General features: G+C 42.2%; 2 protein-coding genes across 2 annotated transcripts; one reads left to right on the forward strand and one right to left on the reverse strand.

The window, feature by feature from the left end:
- The first annotated feature begins 3,528 nt into the window (after positions 1 to 3,528).
- On the forward strand, positions 3,529 to 8,176 carry degs1 (delta(4)-desaturase, sphingolipid 1). The gene is made up of 3 exons (XM_028423902.1): positions 3,529 to 3,940; positions 5,737 to 6,479; positions 7,229 to 8,176. The coding sequence occupies exons 1-3, from the start codon at positions 3,859 to 3,861 to the stop codon at positions 7,373 to 7,375; spliced, it is 972 nt and encodes a 323-aa protein (XP_028279703.1). The 5' UTR covers positions 3,529 to 3,858; the 3' UTR covers positions 7,376 to 8,176.
- Positions 8,177 to 8,933: 757 nt separating this feature from the next.
- Positions 8,934 to 25,317, reverse strand: LOC114447558 (nuclear valosin-containing protein-like). Its single transcript, XM_028423903.1, is given in 26 exon segments — positions 8,934 to 9,249; positions 10,550 to 10,647; positions 11,183 to 11,271; positions 11,414 to 11,490; positions 11,963 to 12,069; positions 12,508 to 12,607; positions 12,686 to 12,805; positions 12,869 to 12,952; positions 13,294 to 13,398; positions 13,498 to 13,719; positions 14,891 to 14,967; positions 14,970 to 15,160; positions 15,512 to 15,537; positions 15,539 to 15,657; positions 15,896 to 16,014; positions 16,119 to 16,219; positions 18,313 to 18,447; positions 18,833 to 18,909; positions 19,326 to 19,422; positions 19,907 to 20,104; positions 22,122 to 22,182; positions 22,260 to 22,344; positions 23,109 to 23,161; positions 23,555 to 23,625; positions 23,722 to 23,795; positions 25,077 to 25,317. Coding segments are annotated over 25 exon segments (2,514 nt in total). The 5' UTR covers positions 23,779 to 23,795; positions 25,077 to 25,317; the 3' UTR covers positions 8,934 to 9,204.
- Positions 25,318 to 25,641: the final 324 nt, after the last annotated feature.

Consider the following 25,641-nt stretch of genomic DNA (forward strand, 5'->3'; position numbering starts at 1 on the left):
ATTCAGTGGAAACTGTATGGTCCTAAAAAGCAAAAGAAACAAAACCGATTGACATCAGGGCATGAAATAAGGTTTGTCATTCTGTCTCTGCTGTGCATTTTGTGCGTGTAGGCACACAGACTCCACAAACTGGCACGAAATGGCAGCGACACCAGTATGAAATCATAATATATCATTTTTCTAAACTTGTCATTACGGCAACTTACCTTTTGAAATATAACCCCATTGCTATCAGTGTAGGGTAATTACCTGACAGTATGGCGGATTTGCAGTGACAGAATAGGGCTGCTGTTCAGCTCCTGCCCCTGCCTGTACAGAAGTGTGTCCTGCCTCATAATGCTAGGTTAGTTGTGGCGGCGCTTTTTTCTTCGACACATTTCTGTTTGTTGGATTAGCAGAACCACATGGCATGTTTTTTTAACACTAGTGTTCACAACTTTGTGAACACTAGTGTTTATTGTATTGACACTGGGCAGCAAAACACAAGAAGATATTATCTAGTTGCTTAATTTGAGACTGCGTCTCAGTTTAGAAAAAAATGTACTCTATTCATTATGTACTTTAAAGTGTAGATGTGAATTATTTCATGTATGTATAGCAAGAAAACTCTTTCAGATGGCCAACTTGGGGCTAACTGTATGGTTGTTGCACATTACTGTTACAAATGTACAAATCAAACTTATTAAATCTCACTATAAAGTACCCCGTATCGAAATTTGTATTTTTTTGCAGCAATGTTGTGAGTAATGCATTACAAAAGTAACAGTAATATATTATGTTTTTGCTGTACGGCAGTAATATAACACATTACTAATAAGGTTTTGGTAATATGCTCGTTACAACGGTGCGTTTCATTCTGAAAGTAAGTGGTTTTTAAGAAATCACAAACATTGCAAGATTCCAACACCACAAAAAAAACTTCAAGTTAAATAGGTCTACTTCCTGTTTCTGGAATTTGATGGTTGCTGGTGCCAACACTTACAGAGGTAGCTGCAGAGTCGGAAGAGAAAGAAAGAAAAAGTGTAAGCAGTGTCCACTCATGTCAGGTTTGTGCTGTGAATATGACATAAAGAACAGAAAAGAAATGGATCGTCTGTCTTGTCACATCAATAGGCTTTAGGCTGCATTATAGTGGGCCCTAGTTCAACTGAGTTTCATATTAATCTGGCTTGGCTTTACATATGTTTATGGTAACTATCATAATTCGCCAGAATTTCTATGCTGTTTGTGATCCTGCAGTTACTGTTACTTGTCATATTTCTGTGGTTATGTTGGTGAAAGTAACTTAAAAAGTAATGCAACAACGAAGAGCAGCATGGAACGCCACAGGAGGTCCTTCCTGCCAGTGGCCATCAGACCTCTAACTCCTCCCCTTTGTGTAGGAGAGGAGCTGGATGATCATGCCAGGCATCACTTTGTGTTGTATCTGTATTCATTTAGCACCTCATCTCATAACAGCCATACTCAGTCATACTGCTTACTGTACTTCTGAGTTGGATTTTTGACACTTATATTGTACTTTAATTGTATTTAATGTAACTTGAAACCTTGAATTTACTTTGGGATGAATAAAGTTTATCTTATCTTAAAACATTACATTTCAGAGCCAGTAATTCTGTATTTACTTTCAAATAATTTCAGAATAAGCATGACTGTACTAGACTTACAGGGCTGTGCCTATACTTATAGAACCTGGGGTGCAGTCTCAGTGGGAGGCTTCGGGACATTCTGATTGTCGCCATGTTGGCAGCGTCACAATCCGCCAAAACTCCAAATATAGGCAAAGACGAGTTGTCGTGGCCGGGCAGTCGTGGAAGCAGAAAGCTTGCACTGTGATACTGCTCAAAGCGGTCAGCCCATGTGATTTTAAGTCATAATGTAACTAAACGAGTGAGTTATTCATTAATAAAAATCACCCCTGCACAGCTGGAATGGGGACGACAAATAAGATTAGGATTAAAAAACCCTTTATCTGTCTCAGCACAGACAAAACAAAAACAGGATAAGATAAAATATACAGTATACAATAAAACTACCAATAAGGAGTTAAAATAATATCACATATTAACAGATACTGCAGAGATGAGTGGTTTGTAGATGTAACTGATGCAAGAACTAAATAAATAAGCATTGTCCTGTAGAATGTGGTGTAGGAACAAGGAGTGTTGCCTGTAAAGTCCACCACCATCTCCTTGGTTTTCTCTGCGTTGATCAGGAGCTGAGGTTCACTGACAGCAGTCCACCAAGTTCTGCATCCACCCTCTGTACTCTGTGTTGTCATCGTCACTGATGAGACCAGTCGCCGTGTCGTCAGAGAACACAGCCGTCAGTGTTGTGCCTGAAGTCCACGGTGTAGAGGGTGAGGAGGAAGGGGGCCAGGACAGCCCCCTGAGGCAAGGGCGTAGTTTTAGCATGGACGAAGGTGACGCATCCCCACCAATAAGATTCTCATTGAGTGCAGGAAGGGTTAAGGGTCCATTGGAATCTTAGGTCCCCGTTGGAATCTTAGGTCCCCACCAATGTCAAAAGCAAATCTACACTCTTGCCCTGAGGAGCACCTGCTGGCGAGCAGGTCAGACACACAGTTCCAGGCTCTCACAAACTGTGGTCGATTTGTGAGGTAGTCCCTGATCCATGGTGGATCACCGAGTAAACTATCAATAGCTATTACTGAGAATATAATAACTAATAATAACCACAATACAATAACTCCTTATTCACTTTAGGCAATGATGACAAATACAAAACAAACCGAAAATGAAACAGTTCTGTCATCAAGATTATTGTAACAAACCAGGTTTACTGTTACTTTCTACCTCTGTGCCACCATGACTATAGGACTAACCACAAAAAGCACAAAGGGAGGATCGATACAGAAGGAAACCCGCTCCCTGTCACTCCTGGCCTGCCCTATAGGCCATAACATCTGCTGCGCGGTGTGCTGCAGCTGAACCTCAGACCTCACCTGGCAACAAGAAGTTCTTTTTTCTGATTGGCTGACAGGTCGCTAATTGCTACAGCTGTGAGCAGTGCTGTCGGTTGTCTGGTTAACTTGTTAGAGGTGTGTGCAGTCTGACGTCACACCGGACGTTTTCTAACATCTACTGATCTCCGCCCCATAACTCGCTCAGCCACTGGTTCACTCTTCATCAGCCTATCAGCAGAGAAGAGGCCGCACTGACCCAGCACAGACCTCCTTCGCTGTATGTACGTCAGAGGGGGCACGTGGTGGATCATGTGACCGACAAACGTAGATCTAAGTTATTATTATATCTTACATTAATAAGATATAATAATATATGATTATACTATTATTTTGGTCCACACACAATAACGATATAAAACAAAATAAAAAGGGCACCCTGGACATCAAAGGTAAAGGCCACCCCACCCCCCGCACGCGCCTGTTGGTTGCCACAGTGACAGGTCGCTTTTCTGCCCACCTGACAAGAAGCACTTTCTTCATCGGTCTCCTCCAACAGCTCCTCTTCCTCTCTGCCAGCTCCGAGACACTAGCTGCACCTTCAGCCAATCAGGAGCCCCGTCTGCTCCGGCAGTGGCGCAGGAGGCGCGGAGTGCGCCTGCGCACTGAGCAGAGCGAGAGGAACGCTGTTTGCACCGCGAGGAAATACGAGTAAAGTTTGTGAAGGTAGAAGACTTCCACAGAAACAAAGAGCTCATCACTAGCACCGAGTGGATCCGGATCCCAGCTGTGTATCAACACCATCGATATTCACATCGACTCGCCCACCTAGTTGGGCAGGCCCACACCCAGGAGGGAAGAGAGGAGTCACGTAGCTCCCTAAAACACGACCGGCAGTTCTTTGTCTTCCTAAATCCACCACAGAAACCAGACAGATGGGGAATCGAGTCGTTCGCGAGGACTATGAATGGGTCTATACCGACCAGCCGCACGCCGACCGAAGAAGGGAGATTCTGGGTAAGCTAGCTGATTATTAGCAATTTACGAGTCTGTTAACTTCCTGCGGGGACTTCACGTGATCTGTTTGGGACTACCCTCGGCTGCATTAAACCGTAGAGCTGCATTAACCCGTAGAGCTGCATTAAACCGTAGAGCTGCATTAAACCGTAGAGCTGCATTAACCCGTAGAGCTGCATTAAACCGTAGAGCTGCATTAACCCGTAGAGCTGCATTAAACCGTAGAGCTGCATTAAACCGTAGAGCTGCATTAAACTGTAGAGCTGCATTGACCTGTAGTGGCTTTATGTGTCTCGATAGAGTTCAGTCGCTGTGCTAACTAAGCTAACGGTTCGCAGTCAGCTGAGGACTGAGCCGCTGAAGGGTTTACGCCCTTTGTGATGTGACGGATACAGAACGGTACATGTCACTGCTGTTAAAAGGAAGGTTCGATAACTTAAGAATCAGTTATGGCAGATAAGTGTTTGCAGCCACATTAGTCAGTTCATCCCTGGTGTGAGGACACCGACTGTTTCTGGGTTTTAAGGCCTTGTTTCACAGGGAGTGGTCCACGCAGCTTTTAAGTAACTAGTTAAACCCATGATCATATTATTGTGTAACCTGCAGGTTCAATGGCATTTAAAGTTGCACAACATAAACTCAAGCCTAAAACGGAACAGTTTAAAATCAGAATAGGAACAGACGGACATTACTACAAAGACAACATGTTGATAAATGTTATTTTTGAGTTGGATACCTCAAATACAGTCAGAAATAGGGGCCAGTTTTATCTGTAACACGTTAAAGAAAGTCTGTAAAAAGGTAAGGTGTTTATATCCAATTCATCAACTACTCGAGCCAAACATACAGAGTTCTGCTCAGTACATGGGTTGGTTCTGGCTGAAATGGACTCAACTAAAAACTAAAAAGACAGTTTCCCACAGACCAGCTGGTGGCCTCTTGGTGGTGTCACATTGGTCGCTGGAGTCGGGCTTATATTCAATTCAATACAATTTATATAGCACATTTTACAATTAGTGTTGTCTCAAAGCGCTTCACAGAAGCCCAGAGCCTGAACCCCCTTCAGAGCAACGGTGGCAAGAAAAACTCCCTTTGAACAGGAAGAGACCTGGAACAGGACCCGACTCACAAGGAGACACAGTTTATGACATGAATCACTAGTATGAAGCACACTGATAAGAATAGAGGAGGGGGGGTTTGAGGGAACTGCTCAGTGGATTGTGTTTGTGTCCCTGACAGCGTAGGCCTACAGCAGCATAGCTGTGCTGAAAGCTGAGAATTTATCAGCCCTATAATACCTGTGACTGAGGCCATGTCAACAAGTGACTGTATCTATGCCTAAACCCTGCACACTATGTTTAAGGCTAACTGTACACTTCACTAAACAGGAAGGTAACTAGTTCCATAGTAGCAGCTGATAGCTAAAGGCTTGTCCTCCTATTCTACGTTTATGAATCCTAGGAGCTACAAGGAAACCTGCACTCTGAGATCTGAGTGTCCTATTAGGAACATACAGTACTGTGAGGTCCTGCAGATCTAATGGAGCTAGTCCATGTAGAGCTTTGTAGGTTAGGAGAAGGATTTCTAGTAAAAATGTATTTATTTGTCTTATCAGTCAGAACTGAGAGAATTAAAATGTAACTGAATCAATTCAAAATGGTTCTTGTAGCTTTGAAAGTTTCATTAGATAAGCATACAGGTGTGTATTTAATCTGTATAAACCCTGATGACCGAGTATTGTAATGTTTTGTTATCAGCATCTTCTCACATAAGTCTTTCTTGTGTTTGTCCTACAGCCAAATATCCAGAAATCAAGTCACTGATGGGTCCTGATCCTAGGCTGAAGTGGATTGTGTGCATGATGGTGGCGATACAATTTTTAGCTTTTTACCTGGTCAAAGACTTGGACTGGAAATGGGTTTTGTTTTGGACTTATGCATTTGGCAGTTGTATCAATCATTCAATGACCCTTGCTATTCACGAAATCTCCCACAATACTGCCTTTGGAAACAACAAAGCTGTGTGGAATCGCTACTTTGCAATGTTTGCCAACCTGCCCATTGGTTTGCCCTACTCTGCCTCCTTCAAGCGCTACCACCTGGATCACCACCGCTACCTGGGTGGGGATGGTGTTGACGTAGACATCCCCACGGAATTTGAAGGCTGGTTCTTCTGTACACGCTGCCGCAAGTTCATCTGGATTATCCTACAACCACTGTTCTATGCTGTCCGGCCCCTCTGCATCAACCCTAAACCCATCTCTCGGCTTGAGTTGACGAACGTGGCCTTCCAGCTCACTTTTGACATGCTTCTGTACTGGCTGTGTGGGGCCAAACCAGTGGTCTACATGCTAGCTGGCTCCATGCTGGGAATGGGCCTCCACCCCATCTCCGGACACTTCATAGCTGAGCACTACATGTTCTTAAAGGGTCACGAGACATATTCCTACTATGGCTCCCTCAACCTGCTTACCTTCAACGTGGGCTATCACAATGAACACCATGACTTCCCCAGCATACCAGGACGAAGACTCCCCATGGTCAGTACAGCAGGATCATACACTTTATTCGATCAGTCTGTGTGGGCATGCAGCTAAGATTCACCATCTAAACCTGTGATAAACACTGTATGGTACACCCATGGCTACATTGAAGTGAGGGTACCTCTGTGTATCTGCAAGTATGCTGAGGTGGGCTGGTGCACAAATATGAAAACCTTAGATGCTGCTGCTTAATCAGAGTAACACTTTACAGCCCTGACCCGTGACAGGTTAAACAGTAAAAACTGGGTGGTCAGAGGGTTGGACTGCAGGTCAACATACAGCTCTAGAGGTGAAAAATACAGAGGGAGAGAGGAAACACAACAAATATGGGAGTTGACCTGAAGAGAGCAGAGTGGAGGACGAAGGAGTGGAATGGGACTGCTCAGTAAATCTTGTTGCCCCCACAGTAGCATAACTAAGTGGATACACTCTCAAATGAACTAGAACAGATGATAGTACTCAGTTTGACAATATAATATATAGAACCGTTTTAGAAAAATTAAAATAGATATATTTATATATCTATTTTATTATTATTATATATTACAGCACCTTTAAGTGCCACTAGTAAGACATAAGTCATTCATTTGTTATTTAAAATATTGAACCTACTATATATGTTTTTGTCTGTAGCATGTTGGCAGCTGGGTTCCCCCTGGGAAGACTCGCCTACATTAATGTTTTCACTGTGAAGTGCTGTACATTGCATGTTAGCAGTGTCTAATCTGTTTCCTCTTTGTTTCAAGGTTAAGAAAATAGCAGCAGAATATTATGATGACCTGCCTCAGTACACATCGTGGGTGAAGGTCCTCTATGACTTCATCATGGACGACACACTCAGCCCATACTCTCGAATCAAGAGAAAGCTGAAGGGAGACGTCAAACAGGAGTAACACTATTAAATGAAAGCAGCCATTTAAGTAATTAACAGCTTTTGCATATCAAGACACCAAAGTCCTGGTGATATTAAGGAGTTTGCATGAGTCTGCTAGTATGCTTCTCTTGTTCAGTTGTTACCCTGAAAGTCAAAGTAAAGTGTGAGATTAAGTGTCCTAAGTTTGTAGTATGGTGGAATGCGTTATGTAGGACTGGTTGTACAAAGACTGGTTACTTAACATAAAAGCCCTAAACATTCCATGTAAAGCATGAAGCTTTATGGTGTTCATCAAGAATCGTGTGCCCTCTGCAAAAATTAGGTGGCAACTAAGAGCTTTTACTTAAAATCGGGTACACCAACTGCTCTCATTAAAACAGCCGAGCTTCTGTCTGCACCAAATGTGCCTTAACTGTTTCATTTTAAATAGAACAAACAAATATTTAGTACTTTTGTTCTGGTTGCAGTTTGTCCAAAGACTGAGTAAGAACCCCATACACACCAGTATGTTGACTGAACCCACATCCAATGACTTTCTGGTTTGTATGCTGCCTCAGAGATGATTGGTGTACAACTGTAAGAACCATCGTAACTTCTGGAGTCACAGTACATTTGAGTGACTGAATGTGTGTGGAAGTGAATCGGTTTAATTCTAAGATCATGTACAATATCATCCAACCTGTGACTGTAGCATTCAGAAGAGAGCTAATGAGGTTGTGTTGTATTGGACATACATGTTACAGTTTTAATTGGATGTTTTAATTTACTTACAAATAATATGCCGATATAAAGAAATAAAGAATGTTTAATGTTATGTCTTCATTGCCGACTTCTTCCAGCAGGTCCAGCTGGTTTGATGTCCTCTGTGTTGGCTGCAGGTTGTTTCTGAATATTATCATCTTTAGTGACATTAACTGTGACAATCATTTTTTGGAGTATTTGAATAAATTAGCTAAAGATTGCATCAAGTAAGATCAGACTTTAAATAAAATATCCCAACAGCTAAACTGATATTTAGTGGAAGAGTCAAGTCCTTTCTGTTGGGCCATGTCTGGAACAAGTTATTGTGGCTAATATATTACACCAGAAAATCACATCCTAGACATTTCAAACCTAGCTCTACTTTGAGACAAACTGGTTCATCCCTAAGACAAAACACCCAGAGGAATATAATCAATGCAGATCAGTGCTCTGAACTGTACATTGGATGAATGACACAACACAGAAGAGCTAGTTTCTCAGGCCAGGACCTTAAAAGGAAATGGACACTTTCTAGAGGACCAATAATAATTAATTAATTATAAGGCCACCTTAAAGAAGTCATTAAATCCAATTTGAATTTCATTTGTAGTGGACTTTTTACAATCCCATCCATGTGAAACCACTGGCAAAAAGTCTTTAGAAAACTATGCTATGGGTCTATTTGCCTGGATTTTAATACCTGTGTATATCAACTGATGATACTTAAGATCATTTCTGAGTGTTGGGCACCTTATTGGAAAAATACGATAAACATGAACGAAACAAAACAGACAAAACAAAAGATAATTATAAATAAAAGAGAAAGTTAAATTATGTGGAGTGTGTGCTCGTCTATTTTTATTTCTATGAAATCATCATGTCCCTTCTAACTAACATACTGCACTGACATGTTCCCTTCATGATTATGGGGATCATGAAGGGAACATATGCATAGAGGTGCAGAACTTGATGAAGAACAGTAATAAAATGAGGAGTGCAGCTATTAGTGAAACAGTAGCTGGCTTAAAAAGTGTTTTTTTTTCTTTATTATCAAAAAAGGATTCAGGGTGACATGACAGCAAAAGTGACAGCTGTGATGACGATTGGTCATTGGCTGAGGGACTCTCTGAGTTGTTCGTACACTGCCTGGTCCTGCAGAGAAAACATAGTTATAGAAGCAGAATTTTAAAAGCACCTTTCCCTGTAAACAAGTGCCCCGAATAAGAAAGAGAAGACACTGCATGTGTCAACATCCCACAGTCTGGTGGTACAAATGTCCTTGATATTTTGTCAGTGTTTAATGAGGAATGAGTCAGACTGGCTTTCCTCTGATCTGATACCCTTTGAGTAACACTATAATTACACAATTATGGTGATTTTTCTGTTTTGTGTCTATATTCATTACCAGGAACCTGGTCTCGCAATATTCATTTCACTGTACATGTGTTCTGGTAGTGTGTGACTCGGATGTGGCAGCCACAAGTAGCCCTGAAGTCTGTCCTTAAGCTCTAAAGTCCAGAATGAGCATATGAAAATGTGGTGGTCAGGCACATGCAGGGAGGGAGTGCACCGCCCCTTTACCTTTGATGCCCAGAGTGCCCTTTTGTCAAAGTGAATTTTATGTGTTCTGTGTGGTCCAAAAGAACAGTAAATGGACCGATATAATGATAACTTAGATCTACGTTGGTCGGTCACATGATCCACGACGTGCCCTGTAGCTGAGTGCTGCCAAGCTGGGAGACGGTCGGCCACTGCTGGTGGCGACACCGAGGGAGGAAACTGCTGTACCTCCACCCCTCCTTTATCCCCTCTACGAATATGGGTTGGTTCCATTCAACCAGTTACATTGTACGCGGTTTTTCAAACTCATGCTCAATGTGCCCCTTTTTCACTTTGAGCACCTGCCCGTCCAAAGGTCCCTGCACGTCCCTGGTGGTAGTTTGTGTGTCTGTAGTTTGAGCAGCAGCTCTAGAGTTTACTAGACTACACAGAACTTTGTGCTCTTGTATCTCGTACTTTGTTCGAGAGCTCTGGGAGATGAACGTTAAGTTCTAAGCATTATTTTGAGGTTACTATGACCTATGAAGGTTTTCACCAGCAAAATCTTATCAGGTCATTAAAGCCAAGTAAGCACGTGTGCCTCATTTCTAAATGATCTGTGAGGACATTTACATGACCTGGATGGCTGATAACAGCCAATGTCATTCCTTTGTCAATGGGTGTGTGGAGGACAAAACAATTACTGCGGTTAAACACGCTGTTGGCCTCTGGGCATATCCCGCATTGTTTACATACTAGCTCTGAAACACTTTGACCTACAACAGTAAATATGAGCCTTCTACCAGTTGAACAAGAACACATCTGTTGCTGTGATCTACAGTAGGACAGCTTCTCTTCACACGTCTGACAGGCATATTGTCTGTGCCACAAAGTACTGTTTATCCCTTCTTACCTTTTTAGATACAGATGGACGAACCTTTTGGAAGGCAACCTCAAAGTTATGTTTGCTCACTCTGATGTCAGTGGCAGAGCCAAAAAGCTGTGTGTGACCTGTGTGTAGCAAAAAGCACAGCGTACAACAGAACTTTAACTTAGACATGCTGGACAGTACAAATAAGGAGCAGAGGATACATTGATATAGGCAATTTGACCTTTAACCCCTTCATCAACTCATGAATTTGTATTTTTAAACGTTTATGGGAAGTTTGATCATAATTAGTGTATGAATTCTCTAATTTCTGATAATAATATGTTAACAATCGATGTATCATGAGTCCATGTATAGACACTAAATGTGAGGAAACCCTATCAAACCGATCCTACGATTTATGACGCTTGTCATAAATTCTGGTCTCTGCAGTAAGTTTCAATCCAAATGGAAACCAGAATTCTAAAAAGGAAGCAATAGCCCTAATACATGTAGAATAATCATCAGCAGCATGATTAGAATGCAGTATGATACTGAAAAATAAAATCCATCATCACTTATGGCTTACTGGAACTAACTGTTTTATAAATACAATATATTGCATATATGCAGTTCTTTCTAAATACTGAGCAGGTAGAAGGGCAAGATTCAAATTACCACATGAAGCAGCTGAATGCTGGGCCTTCAGGTGAGCACTCAGAGCACTCACAGATGCCTCCCTCACTAATGCAGTCAGGTCAGCTCCACTGCATCAAACACAGCATCACATTTATTGGCTTTATCACTGACTTCACCAGATCTATATAAACCAAACAGTCTGAGGACTGGAAAGAACTTCCCTCTGGCATAAATACAGGAATTCTGATTCTGACAGCTGCTGGGACTTACGTGAAGCAATCACAGCGCTTATCGAAGGCAATCTCTTTAAGACAGACATCCTGCTCCAGCTGAGGTATGGTACCCCCCTACAACATATGAATCTGGTGTCAGTAGAGAAGATCAACAGCATTACTGCACAATCAGATGTGTTTTTAACCCCTTACAAATAAAAGAGCCCAAGAACCCAAGAAAATATAAAGAACTGATGCCATCGCACATCGCACAGCTGTGCACAGCTGTGATCACCTAAAGTATGACTTGGATGACTGAGAATTTTCATCAACTAGCCCGTATGTGTTACCAGTTACCCCGAGATATGTAATGGAGAGATAGAGAATGTTCTGGTCACAGTGTAACCCAGGTTCTCCGAGTGAAGAGACTCTCCAGCTCAGATACAAGTGTCGATCAAACACTGACTGTGTGGGTCCTTTGTACCCACGGGGTGTGGAGGAAGAATAAAAATAACAGTAATAACAATAAAAACCACACCAGTACAAATGAACATTCTGATTTTCCTGTGCTGTGTTCTTCCAATCAAAACAAAAAACAAAACCATACCTTGGTAATGGTGAGCAGGATAGCATGGCGGTCTGCTGGAGGGGGGAGACCCACATACAAGGTTTTATCGAGACGACCTGGCCTCAGTATGGCCGGGTCAATGATATCTAAAGACCAGGCAGAGACAGTTACTTACTGCTTACTTAGTAGCTTGTTTAGTGAAATACAAGTGAGAAGTCTAAAAGTCACAGAACTTTCCTCATAATGTATTGGACTAATCTGTCCAATTATATTTTATGTGTTGATTTTAAACAGTTTATGACAACACATCAATGCAGTTGACAGAAACATCAATCAGGAGAACATCGTGGACCCTGTGTGGCCTTATAATGCAATCCTAACTTCTTGTCTGAGGTTTTAACTCCCACCAGACACACGACAATGGATTGTTACTTGATTTCACCAAGACAGCCAACGACTCAGGTAAATATTAGGCCATCAATAGCAGCAAAACCGCTTGTCCAGTTGTCTTGCTTTAAAATCGTGCTTAAAATCCTGAAACATATTTAGTTACAGTTTGGTCCACTGTGTCTGCAGATCTGTACCTGGTCTGTTGGTTGCCGCCATGATGAAGACTTGCCGTCGAGTCTGTAGACCGTCCATCTCTGTGAGCAGCTGGTTAACCACCCGCACACTGGCTCCTGACTGAACAGTAACACATTCTAATATGTATACTCTGCATGTGTAAAAACAAAACCAGGAGTTTATATCAATGCTTCTTACTTCATGGCCTGAGCGGCGGGGACACAGCGCGTCAATCTCATCAAAAAAGATAACACAAGGAGCCGAGTTGCAAGCTCTCTGGAACACCTGTCTGACAGCCCGCTCACTCTCTCCCACATACTACACACAGACACACAGTAAACAGGCTGACATCAGGTTCACAGTGTGGAGAACAGGGACAACAAAACTCAATGACAAGTCTCACCATGTGAGCAGTTCTGGACCCTTGACAGAGATGAAGTTGAGGCCCGACTCATTGGCCACTGCCTGCAGGAGCACAGTAACAGAGAGAACGAGAGCAGCTTTGTTTTCATCACACAGCAGAAATGTTTGCAGTGTTTTTGCTCTACGCTTAGCACAGCAACAACATATGGATTTGATTTTCTACCAAAATCTTAATGGGCTACAAGTGTAGGATTCAGAAAACAGTGACAGCTGTAGTGGTTCAAAAAACTGAAGCCATTATCTGGCTGCGTGCTACACTCCATAGTGAGTGCAACCAAACAGCCTAGCTATCACCTTTTTAGCTATCTATATTGACATTTTAGAACCATTCCTAGAAGTTAAAACAATATGACCAACAGTCATGTATCAGTTCAGTGGGGAACCTTGGCCAGCAGCGTTTTCCCACATCCTGGAGGCCCAGCTAGCAACACCTCCAGAGGGAGCGATGAGCCCAGAGCACTGAACTGCTCCGGAGAACGCACCGGCGCCTGCAAATGACACACGCTGTGTTACTCAGTGTTAACAACAACAAGTCTATATGAAGGATTGTATCTTTCCATTAAATATGTGAGAAAGCTAGTGTTTACCAGTATGGCCATGGTAAGCTCTTCTCTGATGTCCTGCAAGGCGCCCACATCCTCCCAGGTGACATCAGGTACTGTGGCGAAGCCCTCCCTCTTCGCAGAGGGCTGGACAGTAGCCAGAGAGCTCTGGAAGTCTGACATCAGAATGGACAGGCCAGCAAGATCATTCTCTGCCAGTGTCTGATCGCTCTTCAGTATGTGCAGCAACTGGCATAATTCCTCCTGCTAGACCCAGCACATGAATCGTCAGAACAACAGAGCAACAGGCAGAAATACAGATCTAGCTAAGAGTATTCATTTTAAATTATGCCGCAGTACAGTGGTCCCTCGTTTATCGTGGGGGTTACCTTCCAAAACTATCCCGCAAAGTAGTCAGCTTTATTTTTCACAATTTTTTAGATGTTTAGGCTGTAAAACCCCCTCACCTACACACTTTATACACTTTTCTCATGCATTACCATGTTTACATTTTTCTCTCTGGCTTAACCACTCTCAAGTCCAAACTGAGTCAGTATTATAGAACAGAAACCAAGATCAAACACTGTCTTCAGTGCACATTCTGCACTGTACAGAGCTGCCACTGTCATGGAGGAAATTTGGCTGCAGACCATTGTCAATCAATCTGAATGCAGAACACAACGCGCTAATCACACAGGACACTACGCGCTGTTAAAAAAGCAGAATGTACTAAAAAAATCTGCGAAACATCTAGGTCACAAAAGGCGAAACACAGAGGGACCACTTTAATTTAAAATGATACACCTTGAACCAAGCCATGCAACATCTCCTCAAAATAGTATATATATATAATAGATATATATATATATTAATATATATATATATATATCTATATGTATATTATATATATAATATGGATATATATATATATATATATATATATATATATATAGTATATATATATATACTATAACTATATATATATATATAATTTGTATTGGTGACCAGACAGTGAATGTTGCGACCAGGTTTTGCAGTATGCCACCCACCCGTTTAGAACTGATGGTATTATCCTGCTGACAATTAAGAACCTTAAGAAACATTTTATCTAGTCCCACAATGGGAACTTGCATAAATTGCAATCTGTGTCTTTTATCATATAAATTTTAATGACTATATTTAAACTAACTAAAATCACGTTTTACATGTTTTTTTATAATAATAATTTAATTCTAATAATAATCTAATATAATTTATCAATAATTATTAAAATAATCCAGCCTTCAACAAGTGTGAATAATCCAATATTTCAGAGGTCTAGTATAAGAACACCTCAGTTTACTTTATTTCAGATGAAGATGCAGATGATCAGAAATAACATATGATTTCAAATTCACAATGCCAGAACAGCCCATAGTTTGTGATCTCTGTCTCCTACCTGCACGTGACTCGGTCCAGATTGTTCTTGAAGTACGGGGTTGATATCTGTTACTGGTTGTTCTTCACCCAGAGCTGCTCGGTCTGGATTTTTCTTTGAGTCTGTGGAGGTTCCCTTATTTTAAGCAGAACCCTATTAACAGCACTCATGGCAGCTTCACGGCATAAAGCCATGAGGTCTGCACCCACATAGCCGGGGGTAAGTCTGGCCAGCTGCTGGTAGTCAAAGTCCTCCGGAAGCTTTATTTTTCGGCACAGTGTCTTCAAGATTCTGACAAAGCACAAAGCATTCTGTTTATGTACTGAAACTAAATATGAACTGTGATTCCAGTGTTGATGCCTACATTGACAAGCATAGATGTCCATGCTCACCTCAAGGAAAGAACACTCTACCTGGTTTGGACACAGTTCAAATAAAGAAGAGGCACCAGCAGTGTTTTGTTCCACAAACGTTCATTGTAGCCTTGAAATGGTGAATAATTATGCCACTAAGATATTAATGACTGCTTGACCTTTCATCTAATATCACATATTAGCCACAACAAAACAAACAGAGAGCAGACTTCATTATGACTTTCCATTCAGCTCATTGGTTCATTAAAGTCCAGCTATGTGACCAGACCTTAGACGAGATGCTTCATCAGGGACTTCCCAAGCAGATCTCTCTGTCAAAGCGCCCAGCTCTGCGGAGGGCAGGGTCCAGGGAGTCTAGTCTGTTGGTTTGCACCAATGACCAATACTGAGCTGGTACTGTCAGACTGTTCAGGTCTATAAGAGGGCAACAGAGAAGCTTCATAACATGTAATCATATTTAACACGTTTCCTTCTACACACACTGCTAACTGTGCTACAAATCTCTGGGGGTACAGTTAAAGCTGCGTTCTACAATGATGAAGGTGGAGAAGCTACTGTATTGGTTCAGTGGTGTGGTCGAGTCCGTCTCAGGTACTGAGATACTTGTACAGGTAAAACGTAATAAAATCACATGTCTATCTGAAGGCAGTACCATCCATGCAGGTTAGCATCTGTGCTACAATCCTCCTCTCCATGTCTTTGGAAGCCATCTCTCTTTTAGGGGTGATTGCATCTATCTCATCTATGAACAAGACACATGGGGCAGAGCGTCTATGAGGAGAGAAAAGAATTACCATACAGATAAGATGGTCATTTTACAGAGTTTACATGCCAAAGTCAATGAATGATGACAAAAGAATTAAAGTGATACAGACACTGCCAGATCAAACAGGTCCCTGAGCTTCTGTTCAGATTCCCCAGACACTCCAGACACCAGCTCAGGAGCAGATACCTTCAACATGGGCAGCTGCAACTCCTGAAATATACACATTCACCTTTAACTCCTGCAGTTTCTATATGGAAGCATAGTGTAGCCCAAACTGTCTGGTTTTTCAGGTTGTTTATAGGCACATAAACCCGATTCTGTTCACACTAGTTATTGAGCCATTAGCAATGGCTATAAGGAGAGAGGCATGACTCAAGGGGTGGAGGCAGGAGGAAGAGATAATAAACCTTTCTTTAGGGATATACTTGTTGTCTGGTCTCTGATGCAGAGTCCTCTGTCCAGGCGCTTCTTGATACAACTCAACTGTTTGTTTCCCCCTTACTGATAAACTCCTGCATGTTGTGTTACCTGTATTATATCTGTCCAATATTTAAGTTTGATCTCAAACATTTATGTTTGACAAACAAAAAATAAGAAATCACAAAGAGGGGCGAACCTTTTCACATCACTGTAGCTGATCTGGTAAATCATACCACACATTGTTTAACTGGAAAATAAATCTGAAAACATATATAATAAGCAGTTTGAGCAGGTAATTAGCTGCCTGGGAAGGATAATGTGGTACAAATTATTTATATACTACAAACTGTCAGCCTTGATGGGTTTACAGTTGAGATAAGAGCATATGGCTGCAATGGAGCCACAGGCTAATTTGGCTCTGAAATCTAGAACTCGACTCATGGCTAACAATAATTGTGTGGGCTGTTTATTAAGAAACTTACACCCTCTCTCTTGGCAGACAGGTCATGTTTACCTAACATTTTGAACCCCGCACATACTCTGGCTCATCCTTCCTAAATGGAAAAGCTGAGATAGGCCTGCATGCTGGGAGTGGCTTCAGTTAAAGACAGAGATGCATCTTACTGACTTGTGTCTTTGTGAACTTGTCTGTGTCAATGTTTCGGACTTTCATTAAAGCAGAGAGTGTTTCATAGTGGCCAGACATTTCTGAGGTCTCTGTTTTGAATACACATTATGCATATTCAGTTTCTAATGTAACCCAAGGTGGTGGGAGGGCTTCGTCTCCGTTGTGTACAGGGTGCACAGCAGGACCTTTCAGCTTGTTCTGCAATGTTATGTGGATTGGATCATTTTGGCAATTCGTGCTGCGCGCTTCTGGATTTTTTGAATGGTGCTGTTTTGGTTTGGTCTGGGATGTTTGATTTGTATATGCTTTTAGATATTTGTAAAACTTGAATAAACACTTTATAAACAGCACAAGGTTTAAGTAGCAGACACAGCATTAAATGTTGGGGACACATGAATGATGCCTTCATTATTGTTGCAACAAAGCCACTACTAAGGCTTTAGATTTGCATTTTCATCACAGCCACTCTCTGATCTGTTGTTGCAAGCTTGTGACATTAGCAGTGACTTGAATGCCTCCATTATTTTTACTGCAGCTGACCCTCCAGAAACAAGACCCTGATATTTCCAGAGTGACCTTTTATCAAGGCATAAGCTTTGCTATGAGAGAGCTTTTGAGGCAGTGGGGTAAACTCACACTTCTGGATTCTCTCTAAGGATCCAAACAAACTAATAATAAGGTTTCCATCTGTTGTCCCTGAATCCATGAAGTCCGTGGTGTCGTCCGGTGTACATGACGCAGGTCATCAGGGTCAGCCATGCACACTCTTGGGCTAGTCAGCGCCAAACCCAATCTCCTTTGTTTTGTGTGGCCATATTGTTCTTAAAGGTGTAAAAGGCATCTCTATTGTCTGTATAAATACTGTTGTTTGGTGCTGCGCAAGCCTTTGGTTCTTAAACGTTTTATGATCAGATGCCTTGCTGATGTATTATGTTATTTGATGCCAGTATTGGTCATTTACAGCAGTAAGGCATAACATTATGACCACCTGCCCCTGTATTGCTGCCAAAGCAGCCCTGAAATGTGGAGGAATGGACCCCACTAGACCCTGAAGGTGTGCTGTGGTATGTGGCCCAGGAGCTGGAGCAGACTGCTAACATCACTTTATACTGCCAGGCCTTGAATTACAAGAAAGGCCTTCACACCGGCGCTGCTCCCTAATAATCGTTCAATTTCAACAGGCTCTGTGACAAAACGTCAATGCCATAGAATAATATTTGCTCATGTTCCTGCTACATAATAAGGTAGTACTCACTCCCGCCACAGCCTGTGCCAGCAGTGTTTTTCCGCAGCCTGGAGGTCCATGGAGAAGAAAGCCCCTAGGAGGAACCATTCCCAGTTGCTGGTACACTTCTGGGTGACGCATGTGAATCAACAGCTTGCACAACTCCTAAAGGAATGAAGGAAAGTGTGAATTACACTGAAATGTACTTTAGTGACACGAGTCATCAAGCATCCCTCCAGCAAACCTATCACGTCTGCCACAACATCAACATAGCAACCATAGATCTGTAAAGTAGAACTGTAACAAAACTTTATTTTGCACTTCCATATGTTGAACTGTTTGCTGTGAACAACCTCTCACATATGCAGTTATTAAACAAGACTAGACTTCCCCACCCAGAATATCTGCCCAAAACCTCTAGCTTTGTTTGTTTTATCTTTACATTTTGTAACACCTCGGACCCTTTCTTTTTGTCTTCAAACCAGATTAACGTCTTCCTAATGTTAAGCAATCATTATACCCACTGTCAGCTACAGATAGAAGCACTAACCGTTAACGTTTCTTCATTACTTCCCACATCTTCAAACTTCAGGGTGGAATATTGGAGCTCTGGTGAGTTTCCCTTTGCTACAAAAACACAAACATAAAAAATAACGCATACAATAAGGACACACTGTGGCAACAACACAGTGGGCTGTGGTTCCCAGTGACAGATATCAGTCTATATACATGTCAGATTTCACTGCACACAGCATGTATTAAGTTCTTACTAGAATGTTTATTATTGTTTAGAATTTGATTTTTAATGTAAGCAGTTTCCCCCGGGAATTAATAAAGTATTTCTGATTTTAAAATATATTGTTTAAATCAATTATACTGTACAATAGAAATAAATACACCTTATATAATAAACCAAATCACAGTGGTTACCTTTATGACAACTACTGGGTTTAAACTGACCAGCATGGAAATGATCCACTGCATCTCCGTATGTATGTAACATTTAGAATAAAGCACACTGTCAAACTACAACAAAATAATACCTTTCAGGGAGTGAGCCTCAGAGGTTTCAGAAATGAAGCCTTTTGCCCTTTTCTTGGACTTTTTGCGAGACTTTGGCTCTAACATGGGTGTGTCCGTCTGCTGAACACAAAAATACATGGCAAGAGGTGCATGAGATGTGGTATGCAGCATCTTATCGATGAAATAAAAAACATAACATCTACATTTATGGAAAAAATGTCTAACCGAAGTCAACAGTTTGTTTTGTTGTACCTTTTCTTTCATGGCAGAACTGGGCTTCTGCAGAATGGTTACCATGTGATAAACTGTCTGGGACATTTACAGCTCTGCAACATGACTAAAGCGTAAAGACATCCCAGCGAGTCTTTCAGCAGTAAAGATGAGGCTGGCCCCAATAATGTTTCCCTGGAAGCAGCATAGGATTGCGGGCGCAGCGGCCAGGTCACTCGTCACATTTATTAGCTGTATTAACTGAAGAACCAGCTGTCACTTGCAGCGATGAATAAAAAAACACTGACATGCTTTACAGACAGGGTGAATGAACTGGAAACCCCTTAGTTAAAACTACACACTCTACATTTAAGCAAACACAGGTACATACATCTGTTGCTGTGATAGCAGGCTCATCTTCACACAGGTCAATGAGGATGCTGCTTTTTTCTGGGCCTCCACCACTAACAAACCAGCCTCCTGTGGAAACCTGTGTCCCTACAGTGGGAGGAGGGTTGATGGTGCTGGTGGTAGCTGGGTTTCCTTTCTGGTACAAAGATGTAAGTGAGGTGTTGATGTGCTTGGTAGGCTGTATATGGCAAAAAATAGTAATAATATGACAATGAAAAGGACAGCATGAAACTGTTGTCATTCTTTTATGGATCTTACTTGCAATTTATCAATTACCAAATAGAAAAATCATAAAAGATCCGCAGTGATCTAAACAATATATTTATTATATTTATGATCAAAATGTTGAGATGTACAGTGGGGAAAAAAAGTATTTAGTCAGCCACCAATTGTGCAAGTTCTCCTATTTAAAAAGATGAGAGAGCCCTGTAATTTTCATCACAGGTATACCTCAACTATGAGAGACAAAATGAGAAACAAAAATCCAGAAAATCACATTGTAGGATTTTTAAAGAATTTATTTGCAAATTATGGTGGAAAATAAGTATTTGGTCAATAACAAAATGTCATCTCAATACTTTGTTATATACCCTTTGTTGGCAATGACAGGTCAAACGTTTTCTGTAAGTCTTCACAAGGTTTTCACACACTTTTGCTGGTATTTTGGCCCATTCCTCCATGCAGATCTCCTCTAGAGCAGTAATGTTTTGGGGCTGACGCTGGGTAACACGGACTTTCAACTCCCTCCAGATTTTCTATGGGGTTGAGATCTGGAGACTGGCTAGGCCACTCCAGGACCTTGAAATGCTTCTTACGAAGCCACTCCTTTGTTGCCCGGGCGGTGTGTTTGGGATCATTGTCATGTTGAAAGACCCAGCCACGTTTCATCTTCAATGCCCTTGCTGATGGAAGGAGGTTTTCACTCAAAATCTCACGATACATGGCCCCATTCATTCTTTCATTTACACGGATCAGTCGTCCAGGTCCCTTTGCAGAAAAACAGCCCCAAAGCATGATGTTTCCACCCCCATGCTTCACAGTAGGTATGGTGTTCTTCGGATGCAACTCAGCATTCTTTCTCCTCCAAACACGACAAGTTGAGTTTTTACCAAAAAGTTCTATTTTGGTTTCATCTGACCATATGACATTCTCCCAATCCTCTTCTGGATCATCCAAATGCTCTCTAGCAAACTTCAAACGGGCCTGGATATGTACTGGTTTAAGCAGGGGGACACGTCTGACACTGCAGGATTTGAGTCCCTGGCGGCGCAGTGTGTTAATGATGGTAGCTTTTGTTACTTTGGTCCCAGCTCTCCGGAGGTCATTCACTAGGTCCCCCCGTGTGGTTCTGGGATTTTTGCTCACAGTTCTGGTGATCATTTTGACCCCACGGGGTGAGATCTTGCGTGGAGCCCCAGATCGAGGGAGATTATCAGTGGTCTTGTATGTCTTCCATTTTCTAATAATTGCTCCCACAGTTGATTTCTTCACACCAAGCTGCTTACCTATTGCAGATTCAGTCTTCCCAGCCTGGTGCAGGTCTACAATTTTGTTTCTGGTGTCCTTTGACAGCTCTTTTGTCTTGGCCATAGTGGAGTTTGGAGTGTGACTGTTTGAGGTTGTGGACAGGTGTCTTTTATACTGATAACGACTCCAAACAGATGCCATTAATACAGGTAACGAGTGGAGGACAGAGGAGCCTCTTAAAGAAAAAGTTACAGGTCTGTGAGAGCCAGAAATCTTGCTTGTTTGTAGGTGACCAAATACTTCTTTTACTGAGGAATTTACCAATTAATTCATTAAAAATCCTACAATGTGATTTTCTACATTTTCTTTTCTTATTTTGTCTCTCATAGTTCAGGTATACATATGATGAAAATTACAGGCCTCTCTCATCTTTTTAAGTGGGAGAACTTGCACAATTGGTGGCTGACTAAATACTTTTTTTCCCCACTGTAGATTGATGTTTACTGACACTGAAGATACTGATGAAAACTGAATGCATGCCAAGCTCCCACTAATTCTCCTTTTTTAACTCCTTGTAAGGTAAAGGTTACATTTTCTAAAAATTTAACCATGTTGCAGAATTTTCCCAAGTGAATCTAGGGGATTAGTAGAGTGTCATTAATCTTTTTTTATCTCTTTCTAAAACTATGTCAAAGTTTGATTGAGTCATAACGTACGTCATTCCTTACAGAGTTGTCCAAAACGTGGTGATCACTTTCAGAGGACTCTTCTGAATCACTGGTGTCATCACTGTGAACATGTTTGAAAAAAGAGAGCCTCAGTACAGCAGAGAGAAGAGTGCCGTAGAGAAAGCAGAGTGTCCTTACCCAGTGTCATTGAATTTGGCTCTCTTAGCCAAGTGTTTACTCTCCAGGTCATCTAGCTCACACTTCTTTATGATAGCATCATACACTAAAACACAAGGCAGTATCAACAATTAAAGCTTGGAAGCAATCCTGAAGAGATGGTCTCAAGGCTGGTCCATACTTCACGAGAACAGAGAACAGAGAACTCGCTCCACGGGTGGTAAGAGTAAAAAAGTTTTCAGCACGGAGGTACCATACTCTGCGAGACATGTGTGTGCAGAACTCCTCATACGGCCTCCTACGCAGTTGTGTTGTAAAATGTGACACAGTCGTGGTTACCTGGTCTAACGAGCCGATCATGTTCAGGGCAGAGGGCGCACAGCTGACAACAGATAGAAGATCAGTGCAGCTGACTGCAGCAGACCTCTGGTCTGTGAGAGTTTAACTCTGTGAACGTGTGGATGACCGTCTGCAATAACACATCCCGTCTCCGGGTGTTTAAGGTGCGTCCAGCCGCTGTAACACCGTGTACATCGTTGCTAAAAACCTGTGCTTCCTCCTTCTGTCTGTGTGTTCTCACCTGAAGAAGCTCTTGGCTTCAACACATTCATCACGCCCACAATAAATTGACGCACAGCTTTGAGAGAAAAAGTTCTGCCCGGGCCATGTGTCCGAGAGCGCTGCACAACGGGCGGTCCGAGAGAAAAATGACGTCATTTTGTGGGCGTAACGTCTGCAGGGGGGAGGGAGTTCTCTGTTCTCTGGAGTATGGATCCAGCTTTAGAGTCAAAGTCTGTACAGTCAGAAGTGTTTAGGGGATTTTAATCACTAAAGTAGAGGTGAGAGGTCATTAGCATGAAGACACTTTACCTTTCTCTACTTGAATCCTGAAAGCGGTCTTGTTTCGCCTGCCATACTCCATTCTAAGACACAATGGATTCTTTTGAAAACAAACTACGTTGGTATCTGTGTCAGCTTATACTTGGTGCCCCGTCGAGTCAGTGCCCAGACTTTTAAAGAGACACTGCCCAAGGCATTTCTATAACATACTGGTGTAACAGGGCTGAAGTGGAATATTGTTTAAATCCTGCTGTACATTTTAATCACATTTACATATATAGGAGATGTCAAAGAAAATGATGGCTGGGTGATAAAAGCCATGTTTCCCAGCCTGCATCTGGCAACTCAACTAATACAGTATGTCAAAATATCTAAATCAGTTTCCATAACAATTTCACCATCTTCCTTTTTCCCAGGAAGGACTGAGAGACAAAAAACAACACTGGGTTATCATGAGCTTTGTTTGAGTCACTCGCCTGTGTAGTTTTTGAAGGTCCAGAGCCATGGCTGAAATGTCCACATATTCATTGTTTTGGGACACCAGATACTGAAACATGAAGCTTTATTAGGATGACTGCCAGTTATCAGGTGTTCAGACCTCATTTCCAGAGACAAATTAAAGACGAATTAAAGAGAATCATACCTGCTCCACTCTTTCTCTGAGCCGTCGGTCCAGACAACCACCACCTTTGTTCTTCATGTGTGCACCTCTATGAGCTTGAAGCAGAACAGGTCAGATAAAAACAATATCCTTGGAGGAGTACTGTAAGAATATGTTCAGACCCTTTTCCAAATCTGGCACACAGGTGTCTACGCTCAATCTGGTTTAACCCAGGGTCTTGTCTTACAACCACTAGAGTTTCCGGCCCAAATCCACTTAAGAGAGATTAATTACACAAGAACCTTTTTTAGTCTTCCAGCTTCCTTCTTGTTCATTCATCCAACCACCACATGTCACTGTGTCTCCTCCCATTCAGGAAGCTGCAGTTATCCTTATTTAAAATATCAGGTGCAGAGCAGGGTGATGATCGGGCTCTGGTACCCCTATGTACCTCTACGTTCTCCTCCTCTCTCTCCTTCATCCTCTCTGTCCTGTCTCCCTCTTCTTCTCCTCTCTCTCTCCTTCATCCTCTCTGTCCTGTCTCCCTCTTCTCCTCTCTCTCTCCTTCATCCTCTCTGTCCTGTCTCCCTCTTCTTCTCCTCTCTCTCTCCTTCATCCTCTCTGTCCTGTCTCCCTCTTCTCCTCTCTCCTTCATCCTCTCTGTCCTGTCTCCCTCTTCTCCTCTCTCCTTCATCCTCTCTGTCCTGTCTCCCTCTTCTTCTCCTCTCTCTCTCCTTCATCCTCTCTGTCCTGTCTCCCTCTTCTTCTCCCTCTCTCTCTCCTTCATCCTCTCTGTCCTGTCTCCCTCTTCTTCTCTCTCTCTCCTTCATCCTCTCTGTCCTGTCTCCCTCTTCTTCTCCTCTCTCTCCTTCATCCTCTCTGTCCTGTCTCCCTCTTCTTCTCCTCTCTCTCTCCTTCATCCTCTCTGTCCTGTCTCCCTCTCTTCTCCTCTCTCTCTCTCCTTCATCCTCTCTGTCCTGTCTCCCTCTTCTTCTCTCTCGCTATATAAATAAAATGGAATTCCAGGGAGGAGAGTGGATAAGACTGCAGGAGCAGGTGATGACCTCATGGAGCATCAGAGAACATTAAGAGTGTCTAAAGTTGTGAAGTAATGTCAATCAATGAAAGGTGTATTGTGCAAATGAAGGGACCTGACTTACGAAGAATCAGGAAACTGCTACAAGTGGTCTAACAGTCCCTGTTCATACAGTATGCTGAGCATTTAGAGCATCGGGACCTCGGTCACATCTGTGTATAATCGTATCCTTCATTACCGCTGTACAACATAACTGATGCTAGCTAGCTTGTTACATCGGACAGACACCGTAGCACGCTCGGTGAGTTATAGAAACAGGGAGAGCATCTGACATGATGTGACTGTTTTAATGTTCACTTACCTCAACATAAACCCCTCGATACAACAGATGAAGGCACCACGACAAACACACTGCAGCCAGCGTGGGACGGGACGAAGACAACCCGGAAGCTACAAATCACTTCCGGTGTGAGTTCCTTAAGACTGTCCGTGTAAATGAGATGTTAGCTTACATTTCGGTAGCTGTGTCTCATTTCAGGGTCTGCATCCTTCGGAGTGCGCATTTTAAGGCCGCTTACGTCACAAAGCTGCGCGAAGGCTGTCCCAATTCGCCAAAAGTCGAAGGGTCCTTCAAATGCGTCCTCCAAATGCGTCCTCCTTTTGCCTGAATTTGGAGGACGCATCGCTACCATCCTTCGTGGCCTTAAATATCCCACAATGCTTTGTCCTACTTTTTGTCCAATAGTACAACGACGGACCAAGCGAGCGGCACCGGCATGAGTGCCGAATTCACATTTAAATGTAAGTAAAGATACGAGGCGCTGTAAACTAAACGCTTTGATTGAATGTTGTTTCTTGTTGTTTACTGTAGTACAGTATAAAGTATAGTTCACGTGAGGAGCAATATTATCGTTATTATATCAAAC

Source organism: Parambassis ranga, chromosome 15 (assembly GCF_900634625.1).
Source record: "Parambassis ranga chromosome 15, fParRan2.1, whole genome shotgun sequence".
Lineage (NCBI taxonomy): Eukaryota > Metazoa > Chordata > Actinopteri > Ambassidae > Parambassis > Parambassis ranga.

What these genes read in the sequence shown, in the direction of transcription:
- degs1 (XM_028423902.1), top strand. Translation starts at nt 3,859, where the DNA reads ATGGGGAATCGAGTCGTTCGCGAGGACTATGAATGGGTCTATACCGAC. An exon ending in CCGAAGAAGGGAGATTCTGG is followed by an intron (nt 3,941 to 5,736) that starts GTAAGCTAGCTG and finishes TTTGTCCTACAG; the next exon opens with CCAAATATCCAGAAATCAAG. An exon ending in CAGGACGAAGACTCCCCATG is followed by an intron (nt 6,480 to 7,228) that starts GTCAGTACAGCA and finishes CTTTGTTTCAAG; the next exon opens with GTTAAGAAAATAGCAGCAGA.